The sequence below is a fragment of the Filicampus tigris genome, chromosome 21 (assembly GCF_054856515.1).
Source record: "Filicampus tigris isolate MCC_2025a chromosome 21, RoL_Ftig_1.0, whole genome shotgun sequence".
Classification (NCBI taxonomy): domain Eukaryota; kingdom Metazoa; phylum Chordata; class Actinopteri; order Syngnathiformes; family Syngnathidae; genus Filicampus; species Filicampus tigris.
The window spans coordinates 6,220,137-6,244,347 of NC_141237.1; the positions used below are offsets into that span (position 1 = coordinate 6,220,137).

Consider the following 24,211-nt stretch of genomic DNA (forward strand, 5'->3'; position numbering starts at 1 on the left):
TGAATGATGCCACTTAATATACCGTATATACATAGCAATAAATTAGAACATGGCATAAAACATCATTTAGTTAAGTGTTTACATTCAAAAACTGAATCTCATTTACAAAATGTAGATAATCTTTGGTACGATGTTCTCATTTGAGATGCAACTGTACCTGTCCTGTGTTTGGGGGAACTCAGACAATTTCATGTTTTCTTTGAAAACACACTGTCCGTAATTTTGAAACGAAAGCACTTTTTTGAACCACTATACTCTAGACCGTTTTATTTCTAAAAAGTATATGTGATATTAGTATAAGACACTGTCACATTATGCACTGTTTGAACATTAACACTGCAATTTAATTGAGTAAAAATAGAATGTCAAAAACACCTAATTGATTCAATTAAAATGTATTGCACATAAAAGTTAAATAAAAACTATCAACATAAATATTTGAAAAACATTTTACGCAATTTTAAATGCAAATATATTGTATTTAAAAGTTAAATTCGACTGAATTAACAAATGGATTATGGAGAACATATTGGTACTGCACTTTGGAAATCGCTTGTCTAGATTGTACTTCTGATTACTTTAATATAATTTTAAGACAAAAAAACCGTTTCTTTCAAAAAAATAAGTATATTCATCTAAGTGCCCTCAAAATTTATTTGATAAAAAAATTCTGTTGGAGGTAAACTTTTTTTTTCTCTCACGTTTATTCACCTTTTCAATTTGAGGTGCTCAACATTGACTGTAGAAGCAAACATGCTACGTGACAGAATGTTTACCCCAAATAAAAATGAAGTTGTACCTTGAAAGACCAAGCCGTTTATCCCGACTGTGAATATTTTCCAAACAGAATTAGTTTATAAACAAACAATAAATGCTCTGTGTTGCATGTTGTGGTACTGTGTAAAAATGTAAAACATTCAACATCTGCGCTATGACTGCTGCAGCAGTTAAAATGAAACCATAGGGCGTGACATAAATCCAGCTGCATAGATGTCACGTACAACTGTACACCACTAAATTGCCTTCATAATTAATGAACAATAGTTACTGCATCGTACCTCAACTCACTCGGGGTGATCAAGAGTGAGTCGTCAGCGCCCTCTAATGAACATATTGGTAAGTACAATGTGCCCACCGAGATACCGTAATCATGTTCTTGCAAGGGGGTCCTGGGTTTACGACGTAGTCCCTTTCCTACTGCGGCGACGTAAAATGAATTTGTATTAAAGTTCCTTTTTCTTTTTCTTTGGCCTTTTGTGGCTAGTGCAGCAAGGACTAACCCCGCTTTGCTTTTTCTTTGTCTTTCTGTTTTCAGAACGAGTCATCGTCTATCACAAACGTATTCTTCGTAACAAATTGTCAAATTGTCGAATGTCAGGACCGTTGTAAATCAGGACCCCCTGTATTTGAGTTGATCACATTCCCTCCAGGAAATGGCACACACCGGCTGACTCAGCAGGCAACATGAGTCACACGCCTGGGTAATAACAGATGGCCACGTTATCATCAGAGGGTAGGATCATTTAATAATGGCCTCGGGGAACAAGTTTTCAACGGGTTTGAAAGCAAACAGAAGCCCGTCGACGTCAAATATACGTTGCAGAGCTCTTTGCACGTGCACCGTGTAAACTAGAATTCAACGATAAATACAATGAAACCGCCAAAGTCAAAATGCCAAAAGTGGTTGAGTTTAGTTTACCCACAATTTTATGGGAAAACGTGTTTCGGAAGGCAAACAAATCCATAATTATGTGGGATATTAGGCAAATTATGTGGCTGTCCAGCGAAATTTGAACAAATCATTTGCATGAATGACTATAGACGTTTGCCAACAGACCATTTAGTCAACATAATTTAGAGGCTAACTTCAGATTAGAATGTAAAAACCAGCTGGTGTTCAACTTCATAGGTTCCGCTGTAAAAATCAATAATTATGTTATGAAGCACGACAATGGTATTTGTTTTTGTTGTTCAACTGTGACTGTATATTAGTTGAATTGTTGACACTTACACAGCATGACAAAAACACATCTGGCTGATGTTACGGTTCAAAGAAGTCCATACCGTTAGAATCTTAAAGAGGACACATTGTGGAAATTTGACTTTTCAATGCAGGCTTGTATAGAAGTAGTGGGGTTTCTGTCATGTCTGCCCATACATCAAGTGTGACATTCAGCAACCAAATGACTTTTTTTCTAATCTGCCCATTTCTGAAAATATTTCATTTAGCCAGATCAACTTTTATGTAATAGTTTGCTGATGTGCCCATACACCACATACACACAGTGTAGTGTATGGACTGCTACTTGATGAGTGAGTTGAAGTAAGCAACACACAGTGACGAGGAGACAGCCAAGTGATCACTGGAACGCATACACTCGCTGGCGAGATCCAAACCTATGTAATGCATACACTTGCCGGCAAGATGAGCAGTGCCAGCCCAGCGAGCAACGTGGACGAGACGAATAGCCTAATGGCATCTGCAATGCCACACAACACTGGCGAGATCCAGCCCATTGTTACACATACACTTGCTGGCGAGATGATAGAAACCAGGCTACAAAGCCTGCCCCTGGTTGTCATGGTAACTAAAGCCTGACTTGCCACTGGCCCACTAGTATATGGGCAAGATGAGGGCTGGCTCACTTGCACAAGACAGCAGGCTGATCTCAGTAAGACAAGTATAGAAAAGTGTGGTATATAATTGTTCATCCTTGGGGTATTTGTACTAAAGTGTGTTACAGACGTGTTTTTTAAGACACCCGGGGAGTGTTTTAAATAGTGGGGAAAAAGCATAATATGTCTCCTTTAACATACCCACAAATTGATCACCGTTTTCTTTTAATTCGACAATTTGACATAAACGTATCAGAGGGGGCAGAAAGCTCACCGTACCACACTGGTTTCATTTCACGAACGAATATTAAGACATTAGTTACATGACTGGCACTCTTCCAACGACTGGCACGACGATACAAAAAAATTAATCTGATGACGGCACAGACATTCTTTGAATTGCACAACCAAGCAAACACTGTAAACCAGCGGTTCTCAAACATTTGGGGTCCAGGGACCCCCTAATAGGGCCGAAATGTTTCTGACGACCCACCTCGTAATACAAATGTCAACATAACTACATATTAGGGCTGGTAAAAAAAACATTGTATCAGGAAATATCGTGATACTTTTTATGGGGATACGTTGAAGTATCGATACCTTATGTTATGTTTTGCACATACTATAACATACGTTTGGAACATTTGCGGTCCCCAAAGTTGAGCTTTGTAAATGGAGTTGTATTTGTTGTACTCCTGTGTATCAGTAACAGTTAGTGGAATAGTTATGCACTTTTCAATCATGACACTTGAATAAATGTCAAATGGAACTTAAGTAAAATCTTTGGAAACAGATGCCTCTGTTTTTTAAATAAACATTTTTATAATATTCACATATCGCAATACGTACCGGATCGTAACCCAAGTATCGGGATCTGTATAAGATTGGTTGAAGATTTTAACTCAATTCTGTTGAATTCAATGCGATATTTATCCATCATCGCTAGCTGAAGCACACTCAGACTGGCCAACTAAATGACTTGGTTGCCATATTCAGCAACTTTTCCAACCATGACTGGAATCATTTTCACATTGTGACCGTTTATACGTTGCAAAAGTAGTGATCTGTTTATATGGTGGATTTCTAACTGATATTTATTTTTAATCGAGTTTAGAGTTTAGTGCCTTCGGTGTAGTACCACTAAAAGGAATGCAGTGTAGTTAATTGCAAGAAAAAGAGGCGGAGAAAGTTCCCAACAACACTCCAGTAAAAGTTGTTGGTCCCACAGAGCAGAGAGAATACAGCACATCCTCGCTGTCCTGTGAAAACCACTTATCTCCAATTTTGGAAACTTTTTTAATTTTCACATTAATGCGATGTCTGTAATGCGGAAACACCATTCTTGTAAAAATAAGAAAATGAAAAAAAAATAGAGATAAGTGTTTCTCACATGACAGCGATGATATACAGTAACCGTGAGTATTGCAGTATGCTCTGTTTGTATGTGATGCTGCTCTGGATTTGTAAAAGTAGCAGATCAAAACTACCTCCCGCAAGCTTATCTATGGCATTTCAAATTGTGTTATGTTAGCATAAAACATAAAAAATGCTTTTAATATGTTCTCTCTATATCGCGGATTGTCACCCAACGCGGATGGGTCTGGAATTGTGTTGAATGAGGACTCACTGTAAGGGAACTGGTGAATAGCAAACTGCAAATAGGCGGGGTTCACTGAATAGTTTAGTGCGTTTTATTAGTGCGTGTGCATTTTTTTGAAATGATACATTTTTTGCTGACAAATTATTATGCCCAAGTTAGTGCTCGTGAATGTCTCGGGGATCCTGGGACCCCAGTTTGAGAACCACTGCTGTAAACAACAAAGACTAGGATGGAGACAAAGCTCTCATTTGATGGGTGAGTCGAGGATCTCCTGGTAATCCTGCCGGACGGCCCTGCTCACCCGGTACAGCTTAAGCCCGGTGAGGGTGAAAACGCTGATCATGATGACCAGGGCGCCGACCACGTCGTAGACCGACGGGATCATCCTCAGCACGATGAGCTGCAGGAACATGGCCACCACGATCTCCAAGTGCTGCACGGTGCTCACTAAGGCCGGGTGGAACTTGTTGAGGGCGTAGTACACGCCCAGGAACGCCACGGTGGAGCAGATGCAGATCCCGATCAGATAGCCCCAAGTCTCGCCGTCCAGGGGAATGATGGGCTCCTGCATGATGAACATAGTGGACGCGCCCCACACCGTGCCCGTCCAGCCGAAGGTGAAGAGCGCCGTCCACATGCTCACGCGTTCCTTGATAGCTCTGTAGACGATCATGGAGAGGGCGGCGGTCAGGCCGGCCATCACTGTCATCGTGTAGCCGAAAGCCTCCTTCCAAAAACCCAGCCTGGACTTCTCCTCGTCCGCCACGTTGGGCACCATGACCAGGCACAGGCCGAACACGCTGCCCACCACCGTCACCACGTCCGTGTACGCCAGACGCTCGTCCAGCAACAGGAACGCCAGCACGGCGCTAAAGACGGTGGTGGAGGCGCGCCACATGATGGTGCCGTTGCTGGGCGGCACGATGGCGAAGGAGGTGTAGGCGCACGTGATGGAAATGACGTTGCACACGCCGTAGAAGAAGAGACGCAGTCGGTAGCCTTTGGGTCCGAAGGGAGCCTCGTGGTGGTAGAAGACCACCAGGATGGAGAGCACTTGGATCACCGAGCGGATAAAGAGCAACTCCAGGGAGGGCACCTTGGAGCGGTCCGCCGCCAGACGGGTGATCAAGGCCACGCAACCGTGAGCGACCGCCGCCCCGAAAAGAGCCGTCCAGGTCACCCTGGAGGCCAGCACGTTGGCTTCGCCGAAGCTGGCCAACTGGCCGCCCACCCCCTTGTCCCTGGGGGTGCCGGGCGCCTTGGCCTGGGTCTCCATGGTTCCGAAGAAAGTCCTCCCACCTTTGCTCTCGGTCACCAGCCTCTTCTCCACGTTAGCTTCGGCGAAGGCGCCAAAGTCTTCAAAGGAAGGTGCGTCATCGTAGCCCTCGTCGCCCGGCTGGGGGAAGTGAGTGGCGTACTTCACCGTCACCGCGTTCGGGTGAATCTTGACCCGCTTCTTGGAGCCATATGGCAGCGAAGGTGACGACATATCCATCTTTCTTCAAGGATCCAAACTTAAACCTGAAGGGATGCAGCGGGAGAGCATTAGGACAGTATAGTACAGTACAGACAAACAGTACAGTGAACCAGTGAGTATTTGCAGTTCATCCGTACATGTTCTTCCACGTACACTGCCAAATTTGTAGTTATTAGCAGACCTCAGGTATGCCGCTGCGCGAATGAATTGAAAAAAATTCAAGCAATTTATGCACTGTAATGCCCTGTCACTCACTGTTTGTCATTTACTGGGACACGCCCCTTAAAGGCACAACCCCAACAGACGAATACTACAGTAGTGTATAGACAGTAAATACCCTTTATAAAACCTGTATGTTTTATTACATTTTCTATTATGTTCATGTTTCTCATCTCATCTGTGATTACGGCTTCACCTAATTAGTCAAGAGCTACATTTGCATATTTCTTCACTTGTGTTCTTTGTGTGCAACCTCGCCCACGCACAAAAAAATAGCACAGCTGCTGACATACTTTAAAAAATTATGTAAAGCGCATGTGTCAAACTCAACCAGATACGCCCTCCATCATTTTTTTGTTTTTGTGGCCCACTCATGCAAATCAAGTGAGTCTACATCATTTTTGCTGCTGAGTGGATTTGTCCTTTTCATTATGGCAGAAATAGACACGTCCTCCCAATTTAATTTGAATCTGTGAAACTGGTGTCGTAGACTATATTTTTTTTCTAGCTTTCCAGGCACCCTTTTTCATGACTAATCCTCCAAAATATCACCAAACTTTGCTATGCTCCACCCACATTAAAAATAAACATCTCTCTAATTGTCACTGGACACTATTCATTGCGTAAATTGTATTTTATTTTGGCGAGTGGTCATAATATTGTGGTGTGGTGTATACAGTATAAGCCATGCAGTCTCACGTAAGCAAGTGGTGTGAGGCTGATTCGGTGTGATGGGGGTTGACATTACATAATAGGAGCACACACACATACACAAGACCAATGTGGGCCATTTGTAGCATGGCACCACTATGAGATAAAAAGGTTGAAAGGGTCAAAAGCTAATGAGAGCCCCTCCCCCAACCCCTGTCTTTTTGTTATGACATATCACTAATAAGCCTTCTGTTTCTTTTAGAGCATCAAGACCACAAGGGGGCACCACAAGCTATTATTATTCGCCTCCTCGATACAGTAGGCTACAGTTGAGCTCGCGCTTTATTAGAACGCACGTTGGCAACTATTGATTGCTGGTAATAATCATAATAAAAAGGCATTTTTCATTGTTATAGAGGAGCAACAGCACAATCCAGTGATTAAAATGACAGCCTAGTGGCTTTACGATAGGAAACAAAAAGGATGCATTGATTTCTAGGAGGAGTCGGTTGTCAATTAAAGACACATTTTGCACACGCAACTATCATCTTAATTGTTACATTTTTTTGGGGGGGGGGGGGCGGGCGCGCGACGGGGGGGTCAAACAAATAAGTAAATGAATGCCTTACCTTCTTTTCTTTAGACCGCTTCGGGTGTCATAAAAGAAGATTTGGCGTCATTTCTCTCCACAGCCATTTCTCCATCTTCAACCCCTCTGACGAGTGGAGTGGAACGCGCGTCTGAGTGGAGGGGGTCGGGGGGGCTTGGGGTGCTTGATCGTCGCTGGGTGCGCGCTCTCGACGCTCCTCTTCCTCCTAAACGTGGCGCTCTTCAGGGATGATGAAGATGATGAGGATGAAGATGATGAGGATGAAGCTGAGGGTCTGCTGCTGGTGATGCTGAAGGTGGAGGAGGGGGGAGGGCCTGCGGGCGGGTGCTTGTTCCTCCTCTTCCTCTTTCTGTGGCGCTCCAGCTGGACGACGGAGTTGTGTTAGTTTTTGATGACGAAAGTATGACGTAATAGCCTGATTAGTGGAGAATTTTCTTAATTACCAAGGCGGTCTAACTGAACTGCAGACCGAGAAGGCCTTTCAATTGAAAGTGCAGTAAAAATTCAAATAAGAAGGACTATTTTAGAGAAGCGGACAGACAGCTGACCATAATGCTGCTGTTTTGGTTGGCAACAGAGTTGACAGGTTAATTTGGTAATGTGTAAAATTACCATTATGTAACTGCTTTGCTCAACAGCAGATGGGAAACTTGTGATTTTAAACAAGATGAAAGGGACTATTGTGGGATTACATGAGCAGTGTTGTGGTGTAGCACCCCAGAATGCTGCTGTTTTAGTTAGCAAGGGAAGACTCTAGCACAGGGGTGCTCAATCCCGGTCCTCGAGAGCTCCTATCCAGCCTGTTTTCCATCTCTCCCTGCCTGCAACATACCTGATTTTAATTATCCGCTCATCGCCAAGGTTTGCACAAGCCTGATAACGAATGTGATCGTTTGTATCAAGTTTGTTCAGGTAGGGAGGGATGGAAAACAGGCTGGATAGGGGCTCTTGAGGACTGGGATTGAGCACCCTTTATCTAGCAGATTTACCTCCATTAAAAGCAGCCTTCTGTACATAGTAATGCCCCTGGATCTCATTTAAAATATACGTTATGACACCACACTTTAAAAAGATTTGGAGAGGTAATTTACGTGGCTCAGTAGGTGCTGCTGTTTTGGTAAGCAACAGACTCAGCCATTAACTATTTAAAGAAAAACATACTGTATTGTGATGATTTTTCACAATGTAAAACAATTCTCAGGTGTCTTAAAAAACGGATAGGTTTTTATCTTTATCTCAGTTTGGATTAAAAAAAATTAGTATATAGTATTATGAGTCGCCATGAGAGTGGGAAGCGCCACGATAAAACCTAAATGGAGGCCCAGGAGCTCATAGTAAAAGTGACTGACTCGATTTTGAATGTGGCGTCACATCTTGAAGTGACTGAGATAATCCTCTCCGCTCCACTCATTAGACACAATTAAAACAAATCTAATGGGATCCGATTTCGGTTCAGCGGTGAAATCACCTCAAGGGGCCACTTTAATTATTACCGACATAAAGGTAATGCATTGAGAAGGGCAGTGATTCCTCAGCGTGAAAGCAGGGGTCAAAATATTTATCAAAGGATATTGACAGGATGACGTGCGGCGGCTGTTCCAGTGATGAAAGGCCGGATGTAAATTCATAGATGGGGAGGTTGAAAGGACTAAAATTAGATAAGGCAGTCTACATCCCGGGCCAACGCGACCAGTAGCTCTGATTGTAATAAACATCATATCATCTGTTTATGAGCTGTCATTCTTGCCTCTGTTGGATTACATATTGATCGGTTGAATGTTTTATGACATCATTCGAAATGTATTCATGTAGTTATGATCTTAAATGCATCTTTATACTTGATTAATTTTTGTTTATATTTTCAGCGCCTGTATTTTGCATTTAATTTTTCATCTATTCATAGGCAATCGGGCTTTTTGTGTCATTAAATTCCAAATGCATTGCCGCAGAACAAAGTGAGTGTGAGGAGCATCAAAAAGCCATTAGCAGGTAGTGAAGCAGTCGGGGCTCAGGTAATTAGCTTGACCTACTGCCAACTGATAAGCGCTAGATAGAAAAAAAAGATACGATTACACAAAGACAATACGGGGCACTCTTACCATCTATACCCCTCCATTTAAGATAAATATCTCCAATTAAGTTATACATAGAATAAAAGAGCTACATCAGTTCAGATTATGACTGAAGGTTGATATGACAGACAACATAATGCTAGTTATAGGCGAACGACAGATAGAGATCATCCCTTAGACTTGATACTATGAATCATACATGCGGGAAGAAGTCAGCACTTCCTAAATGGGGCCTTTTTAAATATGCATGAAGAGAGGAGGATTCCAGCAATCCCCCTGTGAAGATTTTTTCATGTACCCCGAAATAAAAAGTGCAAAGAAAGGGAGCTTGAAAATTGGAGTCTGGAGCTACTTGTATGCTAATGCAGGGAATATTGAGCAGATTAGACAGAGTGATCAAATACATTTTGTGATTTTTTTTTTTTAATTTAATGGAAGTTGCGACCATTGGAGCAGATAATTTTTTTAAACACATTTCCATTTTTCCCCCTCCTCTGTGCCGTTATCAGCTCATTAGAGAGGCGCAGCCCGAGAATAATTCATAATTGGAATGTGGCTGCAGCCGTTGCTCATTTCCTTTCCCTCTACTCACTAAATTGAACGCAATCTGTTCGGTGATGATGGTCCAACTACTTTTAAAACACAATTTGTCACATAGGAAACGTTGTTATACGAATTCATCTGAGCAGAGCGCCAATTGTGGCATAAGAGTGCGCACTCAAAGTGTCTTACGCGGGCTCCTTCTAGTGGTACGCGAAAGAATCACTGAATAAAAGTTAGGCACGCCAACGGCCCAACTATTTGTATACTAGTCATTAAAAAGTAAATTGTCCATAAGACATCACCTTTCAGAAACTTTTTAACATGGAAGAGACAAGTGAACCACTGTAAAATATAAGTAAAACTACTCACCCGTTAAGATCTATACTGGAGCCATACCATCTAGTGGATGGAATGAACACGTGTTGTGTAGTATAGTGTATATTGTATGCTCGTTTTTACATTCGCAACTGCTTGGTAAACTAAATGTACATTTGTAATTCATATTTAATGCACTGTATTGAACACATTGTACTGCTTTTTCCTTTTGCCTATCACAGGTATCCATCCTTCTATGGTGACATCACAAAAAAAGAAAAACCACAAAATGTCTAAAAGCCAGGGGAAAAGAAATGAGAAAATTGGATTTTTGTGAGGAAAAAAAGAAAATCGAAGCATTTAATTCAAGGCCACATCACCGCACCCTACTGCTCAAAATAATAATCGGGAAATTCAGGCTTTTTGTGTCAATTGTAAAAGTGGCAATAACACTTTGTGCCCTCTGAAATCTCACATTGAATTATTGTGTTTGCTGGCTCGCGCTCTCGCCGTTTTATCGACCCATTACTCAGCTCCAACGTGAGTGTATTTCACTCAGACGTTCAATCTGACGTTCATTGCTTTTCTCAACGGTGCGAGAAAAAAACACACACGCACAGAAACAAACTGAGAATGAGGCGCCAAGTTGTTCGATAGGAACGCTTTCCACAGCAGACGTGTCACCTGTCATTGACGTTTCACTTCAAACTGTTTTCCAAATTTCATACAGTGAAATATTGATTCTCGTTTCAGTTTACTCAAAAATGTAGTGCAAGTGTGAATTCAGGGCCTGTTTAGTTGAACACAAAGCGATTATTCTGTTGTAACTGACAGATGCACATGTTAATTTAGTGGACGAGCGTTTAATTGTTCTGCCTGTCACTATCCAGTAGATATTAGAACAGCGTTTCCCAACCACTGTGCTGTGACAGGTCATCAAGTGTTCTGATTTTGTGGTCTGTCCAAGCCATATGTAAAATCCAAACATTGCTTGCAGCAATATCTAGTAGCTATGGTGAACTGAAGTGAGCAGCTTGATTTAGTCAGTTTAGTGATTTAGCCTTGTTAATAGAAAAGAAAAATGCTTCGCCATCATATTGCGTCATCGACAGGCAATTGCAAACCTTTTTGGGTGGGCCTCGACTACCGGGTTTTTGCCATTCGAGACAAGGCTTGGTCCCAATCGCCCGCAATTAGTGGTGGTTCACTGTACATCGTTGTCAAGGAAGTATGCTGAAGTTATAACATCTTGACTGAAACACAAGCTTTTTATGTGGGGGAGGAGCTAAGATTAGCATGGGTTATTAGTGGAAGCTAATGAGCTTGTTTATTCGAAAGCAAACTTTCTGTTTATTTTGAAGGGCAATGTTGAATAAGTTTGAAATATTTAAAGGTTTGGTGATAATTGTTCTTTGTACTCACATTTATGTAAACTTCTCGACTAATATCGGCGATATGGAAATTTGGAGAAAAAAAAATACCGGGACTCGTAACAGGGCTTGATCCCTGTCACTGTACCTCATTTTCATTCAGTAAGACACCAGCAAACAGGAAGTAAGTTTACTGTATAGTCTAATATTCAAACCCTGTAATTTACTACAGTTGCCAATTTGTGAAATGAATCTATCGCTGCAGCCGGGAAGCGTCCAATAGAGTCCAATGCCTTCATCAAGTAAGCAACACCCAACGGAGCCCAGCCCCTGACCATCACAACCACTACATGGGGCGTTCAACACGCTCACACACAGTTCAAGTGTTATCCACTGACCACCGCTCCCGATTTTCGTCCTCTTTTGCTTTTTTTTTTTTCCCCAGATGGAGCCGGTCAGCTTTGGCATGCAATGCAAACGCATGCATATTGGATCTATTTTCATGTGGAGCAACCAGATGGATCACATCACAGGAAGCAAGGAAGAGGAGGGCGGGGGGGACTGACGGATGGTCGAAAATAATACGTTCCAGTGGATGTGATTAGTTACTGCACACGGAACATGAGGAAGGCTGAGCAGCTGAATTTTGCCAATCAATAGTGCAGCATTTTCCCTCTTACTGATTAGATGGACAGGGTGTGCACTGAACATGCATAGAAATGAAAAAGGTTCAAATGAATCAAATTTACGATTGTCGGAACTGCTGCCCCCACAAAGAGGTAGAATGCTTTGTCTTGAAGAAAGCTTGCTTTGTTTCTACTTTCCTGTGTTTTTTCTCTTCCTGAAAAAACACCCCCTCAATATGGCCTCATTATGGAGGATTGCACCGGATCATTGATGACGAAGCCAAGTGCTTGTTTCTCGCTCAGCTCCTCTTTATATTACAACCTGAGCACCACTGAACCGCTTGCTTTTTTATTTATTTTCTACAGCCCCTTATTGGCCGTCTCTTGGGCCCCATTTAATGTCAGGGGGTGGTGGTGGTGGGGGGGGGGTTGCAGCTTCACGCAAGCAGGAAGCTGTCAACAGATGCGGCCTGGCGCACAGTACACAAACCCAAAATGCGACATCTGGGATACGGTGTAGCGAGCAACATGGCAGCCCTGTACACTCTGGTAATCAGGTCACATGGATTTGTTTTATTCTGTTCTGAGTTTCACCGCAGAGCTTTTTGGTGTTTGTGGTGTTGTGGTGAAAGTGAGAGGAAGATGAAGGGCGACGTTGATAGCTGAGGCCAAATTCCGCATGAGTCACACTGAGTGATGACGTGTGTCTTGATCGTTTATGTAAGCGCAGCATATCGTCTTGTAGCTTAAGCTTTATCCTTCAAGTGAAAGCATCAATAATGGCCTTTACACTAATTTTAAGTACTTTTAAAGTACTTAAAGAATATAAGCTTGTAAGTATTGTTATATTGTCTGTCTACATGTGTTGCTGCACCTTTTGAGTTCAAATATCCATTATAACTCCCACAACATTGATGCTAGTTTCAACACTCGTCTATGGTGTTTTGCATTGTATGTTAGGATTAAAATAGCACATTTTAGCAAAAACTGGACTTGGTAAAAATAAAGATAAATCACAGAAAATGTTTTTTTTTTTCCAGTGGATAAATATTGTGTTGTAAAATACAGCATTTACGCAACAAAATAAAAGTTTGTAGCAAAATGTCATCCTCTTCAACAGAAATTAAAAATTTGGGACGTAGCATTTCATGACAAAATGCAACATTCAAACAGCTAAATAATAAATGCAGCATTTTGTGGAACAGTGCAGCATTTCCATGGGACATTGCATCTAAATAATTGCAAAATATAACAATTACAAGACAGAATAAGGTCATGTCATAGCAAAATAAACCTTCCTGTGGAAAAATAAGTTTATAATGGGAAATACAATGGTAAAGCATGAAATCTAAAAAATATATATATAGGTATTTTTTTTATAACTTTCAAATACTGTCTTTTGTGATGAAATACTGCATTTCACAGTAAAATAAATGTTACAGGAAAAGATAATTCATTCAAAACCAAATTGGGTTATTTTCATGGTAAAATAAAAGCAAATGTGGCAAAATTTGAAGAATGACCAAGTTCAGTTTAAACGTAAGATGACATACTGGACTTTTGCATGATTCTCCATTCTCCACTATTTGGTGCAAAAACACTGCTTTTTTCCCCCCCACCGTGCTTTTGTGTTCTGCAAAAAGACTAAACCAACTGAAGTGTAGCTGACTCACTGCGGCAGATTTAATGTGCTGAATCCCAGGCTGAGAATAAAACATCTTTTATTAAGTCACATTCCTCATAGGAACAGTTATTGTTGTGTACCAATGGTTGTTTTTTACATGGTCGTAATCTAAGCACATATTGTACATTTTGCCTTACCTGCACTGTTTTACGTTTTTGTGTAAACTAGGTACCTGCATGAACATCTGATGTAGTCCTTAAAATGTCACAACCACATAAAAGGCCTGCGCATTCTATCTTCTTTGTATCGTAAAGCCTGCCATGCACGTTTGTGTGTGTGTGTGTGTGTGTTGTGCAGATGACATTACAGTTATTATTGAATCAAGACGCAAGATTAAAGTCTCCCGTGTCCACATTGAATAAAGCAAAGGGAGATAAGAGCCTGTGACGGCCTGGCTGAGAGCAACAGTGTGTTTGCATGCGTCTGTGAGGAGGCAATGGAGCTGGGAAATTGCAAAATCACCCTGTAATTACTATAAAAATCCAGAAAATAGTAACAGACACAAGGAAAATGCGTGTTCAAAAGAACAACATTAATAGACTCTCAAGACTGCAAGAGACATGGATGAGAACAATTCACTCTGGTGTCAGACAGATATAAATGGAGTTATCTTAGCATGATTCTAGCTAGGAGACCAAACTGGTGGTGCTAGAAAAAAAAAAAATAGGAAAAGGTTTTATATTCAAGTCTTTGATTTGAGATTTAAAAAAAAAAAAAAAAAAGAAAAAGTTATATAATTTCAAGATACAAAGTCATTTTTTAGTAAAAAAAAAAAAAAAAATCACATTTCAGAGTTAATGCGTTGAGTTAATGGACCTCGCTTAACTTGATTTTTCAACTACAACAATCAAATGCTTGGACTTTGGGGTGGGATGGCAAGAAAAACATCTAAATCGACTGTACTGCAAAAACACACACCTGTAGGTGCGTGGTAAAATCTGATTTGGTCGAGGAACCCAAGGTTGAACTTTTTGGCCCTAAATTCCAAAGAATTTTTCCCCTTTAATTTTCATTTTCCTCAGTTTAATTAGTCATGTTAAAACTGCAATGATTTATCTTGGTCTGATTTTTTTCACACACGAAAACTAGCCGTATAAACAGGGGTGTCTAGACTTTTTCTATCGACTCTACATGTCCTTGCGTGTCTAAGTCGAGTTGCATGCAGAGTCGTGACAAGGCCGGGGGAGCATCTGGCAGCTCGCTAACCCTCCGGGCAAGCTACGATGGTCACACCCACTCAAGAAGCTGCTTCTGCCACTGACATCGGCGTTGCGGCTCAAAGGAACGGGAACACGTCCATGACATCCATTTTACTCCTTGGATTTTTTCTTAATGCATGGCGATAAATCAGCCACTTTGTGAATTTTTAGCAGGTCTTGCAGTGCTGTGTAATTACTTGCTGCATTACGATTTGTGGTTGCCATGGTGACGGGAGACATTAGCATCAATTAAAGCACACACACAAGTCGCTATACACTTTACGCTAATACTTAAAAAAAAAAAAGCATATTAAGTTGGCTGGCTGGAGTAAAGCGCTAAACAAATTATAAATTGCACACAATTAACATATTTCCTCCATATAATTTACAAATCGCCACCATTGTTGTCAATGTGACATGCATTTTAGTGTTTGCGTGTGTGTGTGGATTCGCGCAACTAATGGGACCACATTGGAAACTCTTCAGCCCACGTATACACACACCTGCCCCTTCTGTTTACATCTCTCACTGGGTAAACAAAGTCCTTTTTGCTCTGGAGGCCTGTCCACTCATGCAATCACCGTCATTACCGTCTAACGTCATAGCGCCACATCTGCTCACACGCACGCTAATAACCACTTAATGTCTTGCATTAAAATCAAACATGGCCGCTGATTTGATGGTGCATTAGTAGTGCATGTGGTCTCCAAAAGCGGGAGGGGAAGAGGGGGCTGCCTGTTTGCTGTCTGGCCTGACCTGATAACAGCACAAGTGTGTATTCCCCAAACTAGGGTTTCAATGATGACTCATACTTCCAAGCCAAACCACTGCACAAGAGGGGAATAGTAAAAATAACAGTGTGACGTGGGATGGGACGTGCTAATAATATCCAAGCCGAGGAATATCATTAGGTACACCTGCGCCATCTAATGACATTCAAAGCAACAGAAGTCTGATTAGTTGAGCGTAGACCTCCGGCAATGCTCAAAATGTTGATGTTATTGGTCAGTCTGTGCATTGACACCTTACTGCTACAGGTGGTCCTCTGTTTCCATTCTCATCTATGGTGGATGTGCCAATCATGCCAGGAAACACCAAAAGGTGAATAAATTCTTCAATCTTGACCCAGATTTGACCAAAAATATTCTGTGGTGCATCATATTGAGTGATGTCTGCAATATGTTGCCCTTTCCTATAGCTAAATGTTTTAAATGTTTCATCAATGTATTACAAATATGTTCCTATTAAAATTGTTTTATTCCATAGAGTAAACAAATCACAATTTATTTTATTTATTTATTTAGTTTGAAGAGTTGATTTACACCTTTACTATATAATGTAACAATTTGCAGAAATAATATCATATGTAAAACACAGTAGAGGTAGTGTTATGTCAATCTCCAAACATAAACCTTATAGAGGATGTATTTTAAATGCAAAAGAGGAGACTGAAGCAAGGAAGCTTTATTCATTTTAGGTCTGTGTGAAATAAAATTAACATGAAATAAAAATACAATTAACATTTGTAATCACTTAATTAACCAGTTTATTTTAGTGTCATGTGTAAAATTGAAATTAATATTAAATACAAATGATCGCTTCAGTCCATCTGCTCCAATATTTTTGCCCCCTAAAAATGCGTGTCTTTGTTTTAATTCACAGCCAGCCATTTTAGAGCATTTTGACTTTTTCCCCCAGACAAACAGCATTTTGTGTTCATTTTTTGAGTATACACACACTAAATCTAAAAAAAGACAGAATAAACTCACCCCCATCTACTGGTGGTTGTATGACAGTAAAGTTGTTAACAAGCTATCAGACCCTCCCTGATTCGAGGTACCACTATAATGCTATCCTCTACCTTGTGTATCCGATCCACATGTAAATATCTGAAAATAAAACTTCAACTGTTCATCTTTTGTCTAATTCATATTCTTCTTTATACAAAAAATTAAGCAAATTGCCCTCACTGTCCCAATACTTTTGGAGGGGAGTGTACAGCCTCTATTTTGCTGTTGTAAAGTCGACAAGTGTCCACCCCCATCAATCATGCAGCCAGGATCACACCACAGAAAAACACATTTGTTCAGCAATCAGCTGGATCAGGGCTTTTTCTTTTCTTTTTTTTTTTTTTTTTTTTTTTTTTTAAATACACACACGCATGCACGTACACACAGTCATTTGTCAATGGCCGAAGGAGCAACAATTGTGGCCCGGGTGACTCACTGCGGTGCTTGCAGATACCGTTCCACATGTGTGCCTCCACCATTTTGCAGACACCTGATAACATCTCACAGCTTAGTCAAGCCATGATTGCTTTCCACATGCCCATAAATGTCATCTTTTCGGGCATTGTATAATGAAGCGCATGCACTACTGTATGCAGTGTATACACGCACTGTATATATACAGTATGTAGGGCAGTGTCAGGCATGCACTGTCCCTACAGGGTGAAAGCTTGGCAGAAAAATGAGGTTAACTCTGAGAAGCAGCCCACTACCCCCACTGCCCGCCCAAATCGGGTCAGAACCAGGCCCGGCTAGTGGCGGCGGTGTCACGGCAAATATGTCACACACTCAGCAGAAAAAGAAAAAAAACAGAATGGTTGAAGGGTGGCGGGGGCGGGATAGATTGAGGGGGCTCCGCTGAGGCGTGTGCGCTGACACTTGCCTTCAGATGTAAAGGACAACTTGGGGGGGGCGGGGTTGACAGAGAGAAAATGCAGCTTTTGCATTCATCACTGCTCACAGGCCACTTCATTAGGTACACTAAATACAAGACAGAGCCTTTAACAGTGCATTTCATAAAATTGGTTGAATTGTTTGGTTATTGTGACAAGACGTGATGGGCACTATGCCACCAGCGCTGCAAAGAATATCATCGAACCAGCTCCCAGACAAATATCCCCTGACCTCAACTCTATTGTCTATCTATTCTGACTATTTAGGAAAACTGCAAACAAAACGGAGATGAGTAAAATGTCCGTAGGTGTGAATGTGAGTGCGAATGGTTGTTTGTAAATACTGTATGTGCCCTATGACCCCCGTCTCTTGCCTAAAGTCATCTTACCCGCCGCCACAATTAGGACAAGCACTACACTAAACGGAAGGGTGGATCTTTTGCCTCATATCATAATCATACTTAGCATAAGCCACACCCTCCAGATGAAAGACAGAAAACGTCAAAAGACAACAAAAAACATCACAACGTTGCCATGAATGCCTCTGGGCGTTGTCCGGGGGCCGTGGCAACAGCGCTGTAACGTTTGTAGCCTGAGGTTGTAATGACGACAGAAGCCCAAAAAAAAAAAAACGGCCTCCTAATGAATTTAGACCTCGCAGAATGAATGTAATTACAGCCTTGGGAAGCACACACAGCCACTCGTTCCCCGGCTGCGCTATGTTTGCGTCATGTAGCACAACACGAACATGCCTTACAGCGCATTCAAGGCAACTATGCTTTTGTTTTGTTATTCAGCAGGATGACTGTAAAAACAACATTGTGGCATGATACATACAATGGAGGAGGTAATTATTTAATACCTTGCTGAATTTAGAAGATCAGTTGCCTGTTTATGAAAGTGGAGGAAACAAATCGATAATGAATTGTCCTCTTAATGTGACATATTTCCTTGTGAAGTAAGGCTGTACAAAATCTACTAAATTCCCAAACAGGTAGAACAAAATTCATAATCTTTTCCCCTCCACATGTGTCTTCGCCCTGTCTTTTTTTCCACTGTCGCGAGTTCATCTAATCCTCATTTTGTCACGCTGCAGCGACAGGCGCGAGGCGGTGGTGCTGAACACGATGCTGGTGCCTGAGAGCCTGAAATAAAGCCGAGATGACAAGCGGGTGCAGATGCGTCATCGCTTCCTTCGAAACACTCGCCACATAATAACAAAAAGAGAGCAAGCGATAGCGCGCGGGGCAATGACGGCGAAGCTCTGCAGTCGTTCCGGAGGTTTCTCCCCTAGCCTCGGGCTAACGACGCTATGTGTTGCAAAGCTAAAAGGGCAATGGGAGGGCAAATACAAGGCCAGGGCCATTTTGTTGTGCTTGAGAAACAAAACCTAACAGGATGGTTGAATGTCTTGAATTGAATCTTAAACCACTGGACAAATATCTGCGAGTGACAATGCATTGATTAAAATGGTTGCTAATGAATAATGCCTCAATGGATGTGCTAAAGTCTACTGAAATGAGGGAAATGCTAACAAACTAACAGTTGGTACTTGAACTACACAGTGTTTAAAGCATAATTCAGATTTTTTTTTTACCTTAGCCAGCTGGCAAAGATTAAGCATTTTCTTACACGGGGGCACTTTGAAACAGCAGTTTTTTAACTTATTGTTTTTTTTTTAACCTTTGTTTGTGTTTAGAAATTATTTTATGTTCATTTTTTTCTTCAGTTTCGTGTTCAGTCTTTATGATGTACACCACTTTCTTTCATCTTTGGTTGTCTCAAAGAGATTTAAAATAATTCCCTGCAATCGGGTACTATTTCAAATTAGAATTCATGAAATGCTAACGTGGTAACAGTTGATATGCCAATTTAGGGCAACATAAAAATCTCAATGGCATATTTTTAAGAATTGAACAAAGAAGGAAATGTAAATATATCAAGGTGGCAGTGCAAGCAGGTCCATAAAACCACACTGACGTGAACAATGTGAAGCTCTCGCTCTCTCTTTGCGGATTACAACAAATCCATCTCATGTTTCATCCCCACGTGCTTTTTCCCCTTCTCTCCTTATGCCCACCCCCCCCCACCTTTTTTTTTCCACAGAGGAGTGCCCTGCTAAATAATTGAGGCTTATTCACCCCCCTTCTACTGCATCTCACACTACCCTGGTTCTCTTCATTATGTCTGAGTGTCATCACGGGGACAAGCGGGAAATTAGGAGGAAAGCACATGATGATGGGTAATCAAATGACGCACCAGGTACAATTTCAATACAAAAATACTAACACACTACACACGGACTATAGCATTTCATTTTGTCATGAATTATTAACAGACTTCTTAATGGCAACATTAATCATAAACCAGTCTTATTTGTATTTCACAATTGGAAAAAGGCTGAAGTGGCAAAAATAAGATGTTTTGCTGACACCTCCTGTCACTAAATGGGATTTCAACAAACTTCTGAAAGAGGGACATTTTGAACTTGGAACGGCATTTTTCGGGCTTTTTTAAAGTCCTCGATAAATATTGTTGAGTTGAGTTACATCCTATATGAAAAGACCTGGGAGTGACAAGTGGCCAAAAGGGGCAATTAAATGTCTAATTTTACCCGTTCTGTGTGCAGTCATCTTTGTCACAAACATGCACAAACGCACATCTTGTTAAACACCAATTGAACATTTTTTTATGGTTAAACTCAACAGGTAAGAGGAGGTTTAATAAATAATATTCATTATTTGTTTTTTTGTTTTACTTCATCAAGAGTGTAAGACAGGCTCAGTGAGTTGCACCTCTAAGCCAGGTAACGCCTCTGTGCTGTCCTCATCATTCGGATTTATAACTTGGACCAGTTCAGTTAGCTGGTGCTCCGTGTCCATTCCCGGAGATCAGGAATCTAGAAATAAAGTCAACAGTCTTTTTGGAAATTTTGTTTGGATTTTTTTTTTTTTTCAAATCAACATTACAAATATTATTTAACAATACGATGCATATTACTATTGCTTACTTTATTTCAAACTGAGCTTTATGTTACACAAACATTTATGTACATATTTATTCATATTATTTACTCAATTTATATTTTATTGTATATAAAATAGAATTAAGACACATATTCAACTATGCATTCTGTTAATAGGGGTTCACTATACCTTCCTTCTCCTCCCCAAGCACCATTGGGCATCACCACCACTTCTCTACACCGCTCACTCTGCGTGTTGTACACCAGCAGCTTGAACTGTTTGCCCTCGTTGGCTTCGATTAGGGAAAAGAAGTCGTCTGACTGCATAGGGGAAAAAAAACAACCTTTGTTGGCCAAAGAGTTTTCACTGTGGACAGAACTAGACGTACGCTTTGCAACAGCTGGTCAGCTCCCACAATGAAGTCGACTTGCGTGACAAGGCCTGCGAAGGCTGCGGGAGAGTTGGCCTCAACGTCCTAGCAAAAGGAAAGCAATAAAATTGGTTATTTTAGTGATTCCCAGAGGGAAGCGATTTGTGTTGTTTAAAATGCTGATTTTTTTTTTTTTTTTTTGTAGCACTATGTTACAGGTCACTCACATGCACATTTTCAGATATAGGAAAAGATTAAAGTTCATAACTAAAAGATTTAATGGGTTGTTGGGCAGGCACGTTTTCAAATTTAAATATGTCCCCTAGAAAAGATGGCACAGCCTACATGTGTTTTTGACGGCTACTTTGTTGAAAACAAAATACAATAAAAAGAAGGAAAGAAAGGGGGAAAAAGCTTGGTTTGTTTGCTCCTTGCTTACCAGGACATGTCAGACGTTTTCAGCAGCCCCCTCAAAACTGCAGAAGCAGACACTGGCCCCCAGGAGGTCCTGGCCCCCCCACATGTTGCCGGGTGTCACCTCCAGCTCCCTCACACGCTGTGTATTGCTGTTGTACACTTGGAGCTTTACTGCTTTCTCCACGTTGGCCTTCAGCAAGTCTTTCAGCAAGTGACCTTCTTTACTATGCAGAAAATAGGAGATGTTAACTTACCACACAACTGTGAACCTCAACCTATGGTCTGATGTGGGGGGATTAATTATTGTCACGCTCTACATCTGGACTTCTATAAATCAGTAATAGCTAACATCAGTTTTGCAGCTTTTGACCTTGCAGTGCCATATCAAACTTGGATTTTTTTTTTTATATGTGGGAATCATGCTGTTTGCAGATGCTTTCGTTGACTTTGAATAAAATTGCACCTGCTTCTTTCTCACCGATGATAACAGGTCTTGCTTTGCAAAAATAATATAAAAATAAAACAGAACAAAATAATCATTTAAGATATTGTAAAGTACATTACATAAATTTGCTGATATCAGTATGGATGTAATCAACTTCATTGCATAAACAAAATAACATGAGCTAACTTTTTTTTAAGCTAAAAAAAAGTGTTTGCACATTGGCAAAGAGCACTGAAGTTATCTAACTGAAGGTCCCACTAAAGTCATATAAAAATGGTGAAACTCCATTCTGCTTCCGTTCTTCCAACATGATTTGGCTTGCGACTTTCCTCTGCTGTGTCGGTAAGACATTCTGCTTTTCCGATTTAACAAAATTGTAAGATTACATTAACATGTTTTATGATTTTCATACCATGTTCAAAAGGGATGATTGGTGCTCAGGTACCATTCAACCACTATGTAAACAACCAGAGAGTCATAGGTGGCAGTGATGCCAAACCGAACACTTGGAAATGGCAGGTAAGCCCTAAAATGAGTTTAAAAAAAAAAAAACTGCAGATTCTCCATTAAACAATTTTTTTTCTGTCTTTTATTCCAGGCTTCCCTCCAGCTCGATTCGTACAACGAAGGATCGTTTAGTCACATATGTGGAGGCTCCATCATCGATGCCTTTTACATCTTGACAGCAGCTCACTGCATCCTCAGGTTTGGCTTCCGATTCAACAACACAAATGCTCATAATACGTTGCTGACTTTAAAAAGAAATGAACGGTCTTAATTTTTTATGGCTGTTGCAAACTTGAAGGTCCAATACCTCCCACTTTTTTCTTAATTGGCTTGAGGTCTGCATGACCTTATCATGCTACTTCTTGAGCCCCCCATTGATCCCCTGGGTATATGTTGCTTATGGTGGGTTTATACATTGTATGTACGTACCTTCTTGAGCAGTTTTGTAACCTGATGCAGTCTACAATGTTGTCCCTGACATTGTTTTTTAACATCTTGCTCCATGGCAAGATAGAGATGAGACCATAAGTAATTGATTCCTTGAGCTAGGGAACATTGGTAATATGTTGATCTTGCACAGCTGTATGCAACATGAGCACCAGGAAATGTTTTTTTATGTTGTTGCATGCATATCAGTGTTGATGCCAGTCAGTACCGTGTGGTGGTAGGAGAATACAACCTGTTCGAGTACGATGGCAGTGAGCAGTTCATCCCGGTTGAGAAGATTCACGTCCACCCCGAGTGGACGGGCAACCTTGGCATAGGGTAATGTTCAAACCCGTCAAGTTGTGTCAGCCCCCTAATGAGTCATTTTAAAGTAGATACCATGTGTGTTTCTCGATTAGAAATGACATTGCTCTCCTGAGGCTGGCTCATCCAGTTTATGATAACGGCTTCGTTGCTATCGGGAACCTGCCCAGGCCAGGGGAAATGCTGCCTCACGACTTCACCTGTTTCATCACCGGCTGGGGGATCATGGACTGTAAGTAGAGTACAGTACAGTCGATTAAAGTAAAAGAAACCCCAAATAAAATAGATTTAAATTAAAATACAAATAAAACAAAACTATATATACTAAGCGACTGTATTGTATCTGATCATGAAGCTGCTTTTGAAGGCAAAATAAATCTCATGTTGTCCAAATACTTCCAAACACTCACTACACGGACTCCTGCACTTGCCCAGACAAAGCATCGAGCATCACGCCCGACATCCTGCAGGTGTCCCCCATCAAAGTGGTGGAGCACTCGGTTTGTTCCCAGCCGGAGTGGTGGGGGGGCATCGCCCTGAGGAGCATGGTGTGCGCCGGAGGTGATGGAGTCATCTCAGGCTGTCAGGTGCGAACATGTGAATCCGCCACAATCCATCAGTCTTCTTTAAAACCATTCACTGTGGCTTGATTGTGGGTGTTCTCACCAGGGCGATTCTGGGGGACCACTAAACTGCTTCACCGACGATGCGTGGAGGGTGCATGGTGTGGTCAGTTACGGTCCGTCCGGCAGGTGCAACCAAGTTTCCAAACCCACCGTCTTCACCAGAGTCTCTTCCTTCCAAGACTGGATTTATTCCGTAAGCACCCACATGTAGTCCCTTATCCAGTGACCATTGTTGCTTCATCTTTGTATTTTGTGTGTGTGTGTTTTACTCACAGGTTATGGATGATGCATAGGCAGCACACCGGGGGAGACTCTATACAGTGCATCAAATAAAAATTATGTTTAAGAAAAACACTGTGTCTTTTATCCATAACTGAGTTCCTTCATCACCTTCAGTTTCATAGGTTGTATCCCGGTCACTTTAAAAAGAATTTCGACGTTTTATTTTGCGGCGGGGGATAACAGGAC

The 24,211-nt window shown here is 41.3% G+C and overlaps 3 protein-coding genes across 4 annotated transcripts; 1 reads left to right on the plus strand and 2 right to left on the minus strand.

Annotated features, from left to right (window-relative positions):
• Window positions 1-1,500: 1,500 nt before the first annotated feature.
• slc35g2b (solute carrier family 35 member G2b) lies at window positions 1,501-7,532 on the minus strand. Its single transcript, XM_086021549.1, has 2 exons — window positions 7,193-7,532; window positions 1,501-5,737 (listed from the first exon to the last, which is right to left on the minus strand). The coding sequence occupies exon 2, from the start codon at window positions 5,709-5,711 to the stop codon at window positions 4,461-4,463; it is 1,251 nt and encodes a 416-aa protein (XP_085877675.1). The 5' UTR covers window positions 5,712-5,737; window positions 7,193-7,532; the 3' UTR covers window positions 1,501-4,460.
• A 12,893-nt stretch (window positions 7,533-20,425) lies between these two features.
• LOC147127358 (Golgi reassembly-stacking protein 1-like) lies at window positions 20,426-22,148 on the minus strand. The gene is given in 5 exon segments (XM_086021580.1): window positions 20,426-20,561; window positions 20,818-20,948; window positions 21,017-21,103; window positions 21,438-21,639; window positions 22,144-22,148. Coding segments are annotated over 5 exon segments (468 nt in total). The 3' UTR covers window positions 20,426-20,518.
• On the plus strand, window positions 22,149-24,113 carry LOC147127359 (chymotrypsin-like elastase family member 2A). 2 transcript variants are annotated; one of them, XM_086021127.1, is made up of 8 exons: window positions 22,149-22,202; window positions 22,285-22,379; window positions 22,459-22,565; window positions 23,004-23,132; window positions 23,213-23,349; window positions 23,553-23,704; window positions 23,787-23,936; window positions 24,019-24,113. In XM_086021127.1, exons 1-8 carry the CDS (start codon window positions 22,169-22,171, stop codon window positions 24,034-24,036), a joined length of 822 nt encoding a protein of 273 aa, XP_085877253.1. In that variant the 5' UTR covers window positions 22,149-22,168; the 3' UTR covers window positions 24,037-24,113. The 2 variants fall into 2 exon arrangements, with proteins under 2 accessions (XP_085877253.1, XP_085877254.1); XM_086021128.1 differs by lacking the exon at window positions 24,019-24,113 and having other exon boundaries at window positions 23,787-23,954.
• The last annotated feature ends 98 nt before the right edge of the window (window positions 24,114-24,211 follow it).

Coding starts and splice junctions, on each gene's coding strand:
- slc35g2b (XM_086021549.1), bottom strand. CDS start 5,711: ATGGATATGTCGTCACCTTCGCTGCCATATGGCTCCAAGAAGCGGGTC.
- LOC147127359 (XM_086021127.1), top strand. CDS start 22,169: ATGATTTGGCTTGCGACTTTCCTCTGCTGTGTCG. Junction 23,133..23,212: donor ACGGGCAACCTTGGCATAGG/GTAATGTTCAAA, acceptor TTTCTCGATTAG/AAATGACATTGCTCTCCTGA. Junction 23,350..23,552: donor CGGCTGGGGGATCATGGACT/GTAAGTAGAGTA, acceptor GCACTTGCCCAG/ACAAAGCATCGAGCATCACG.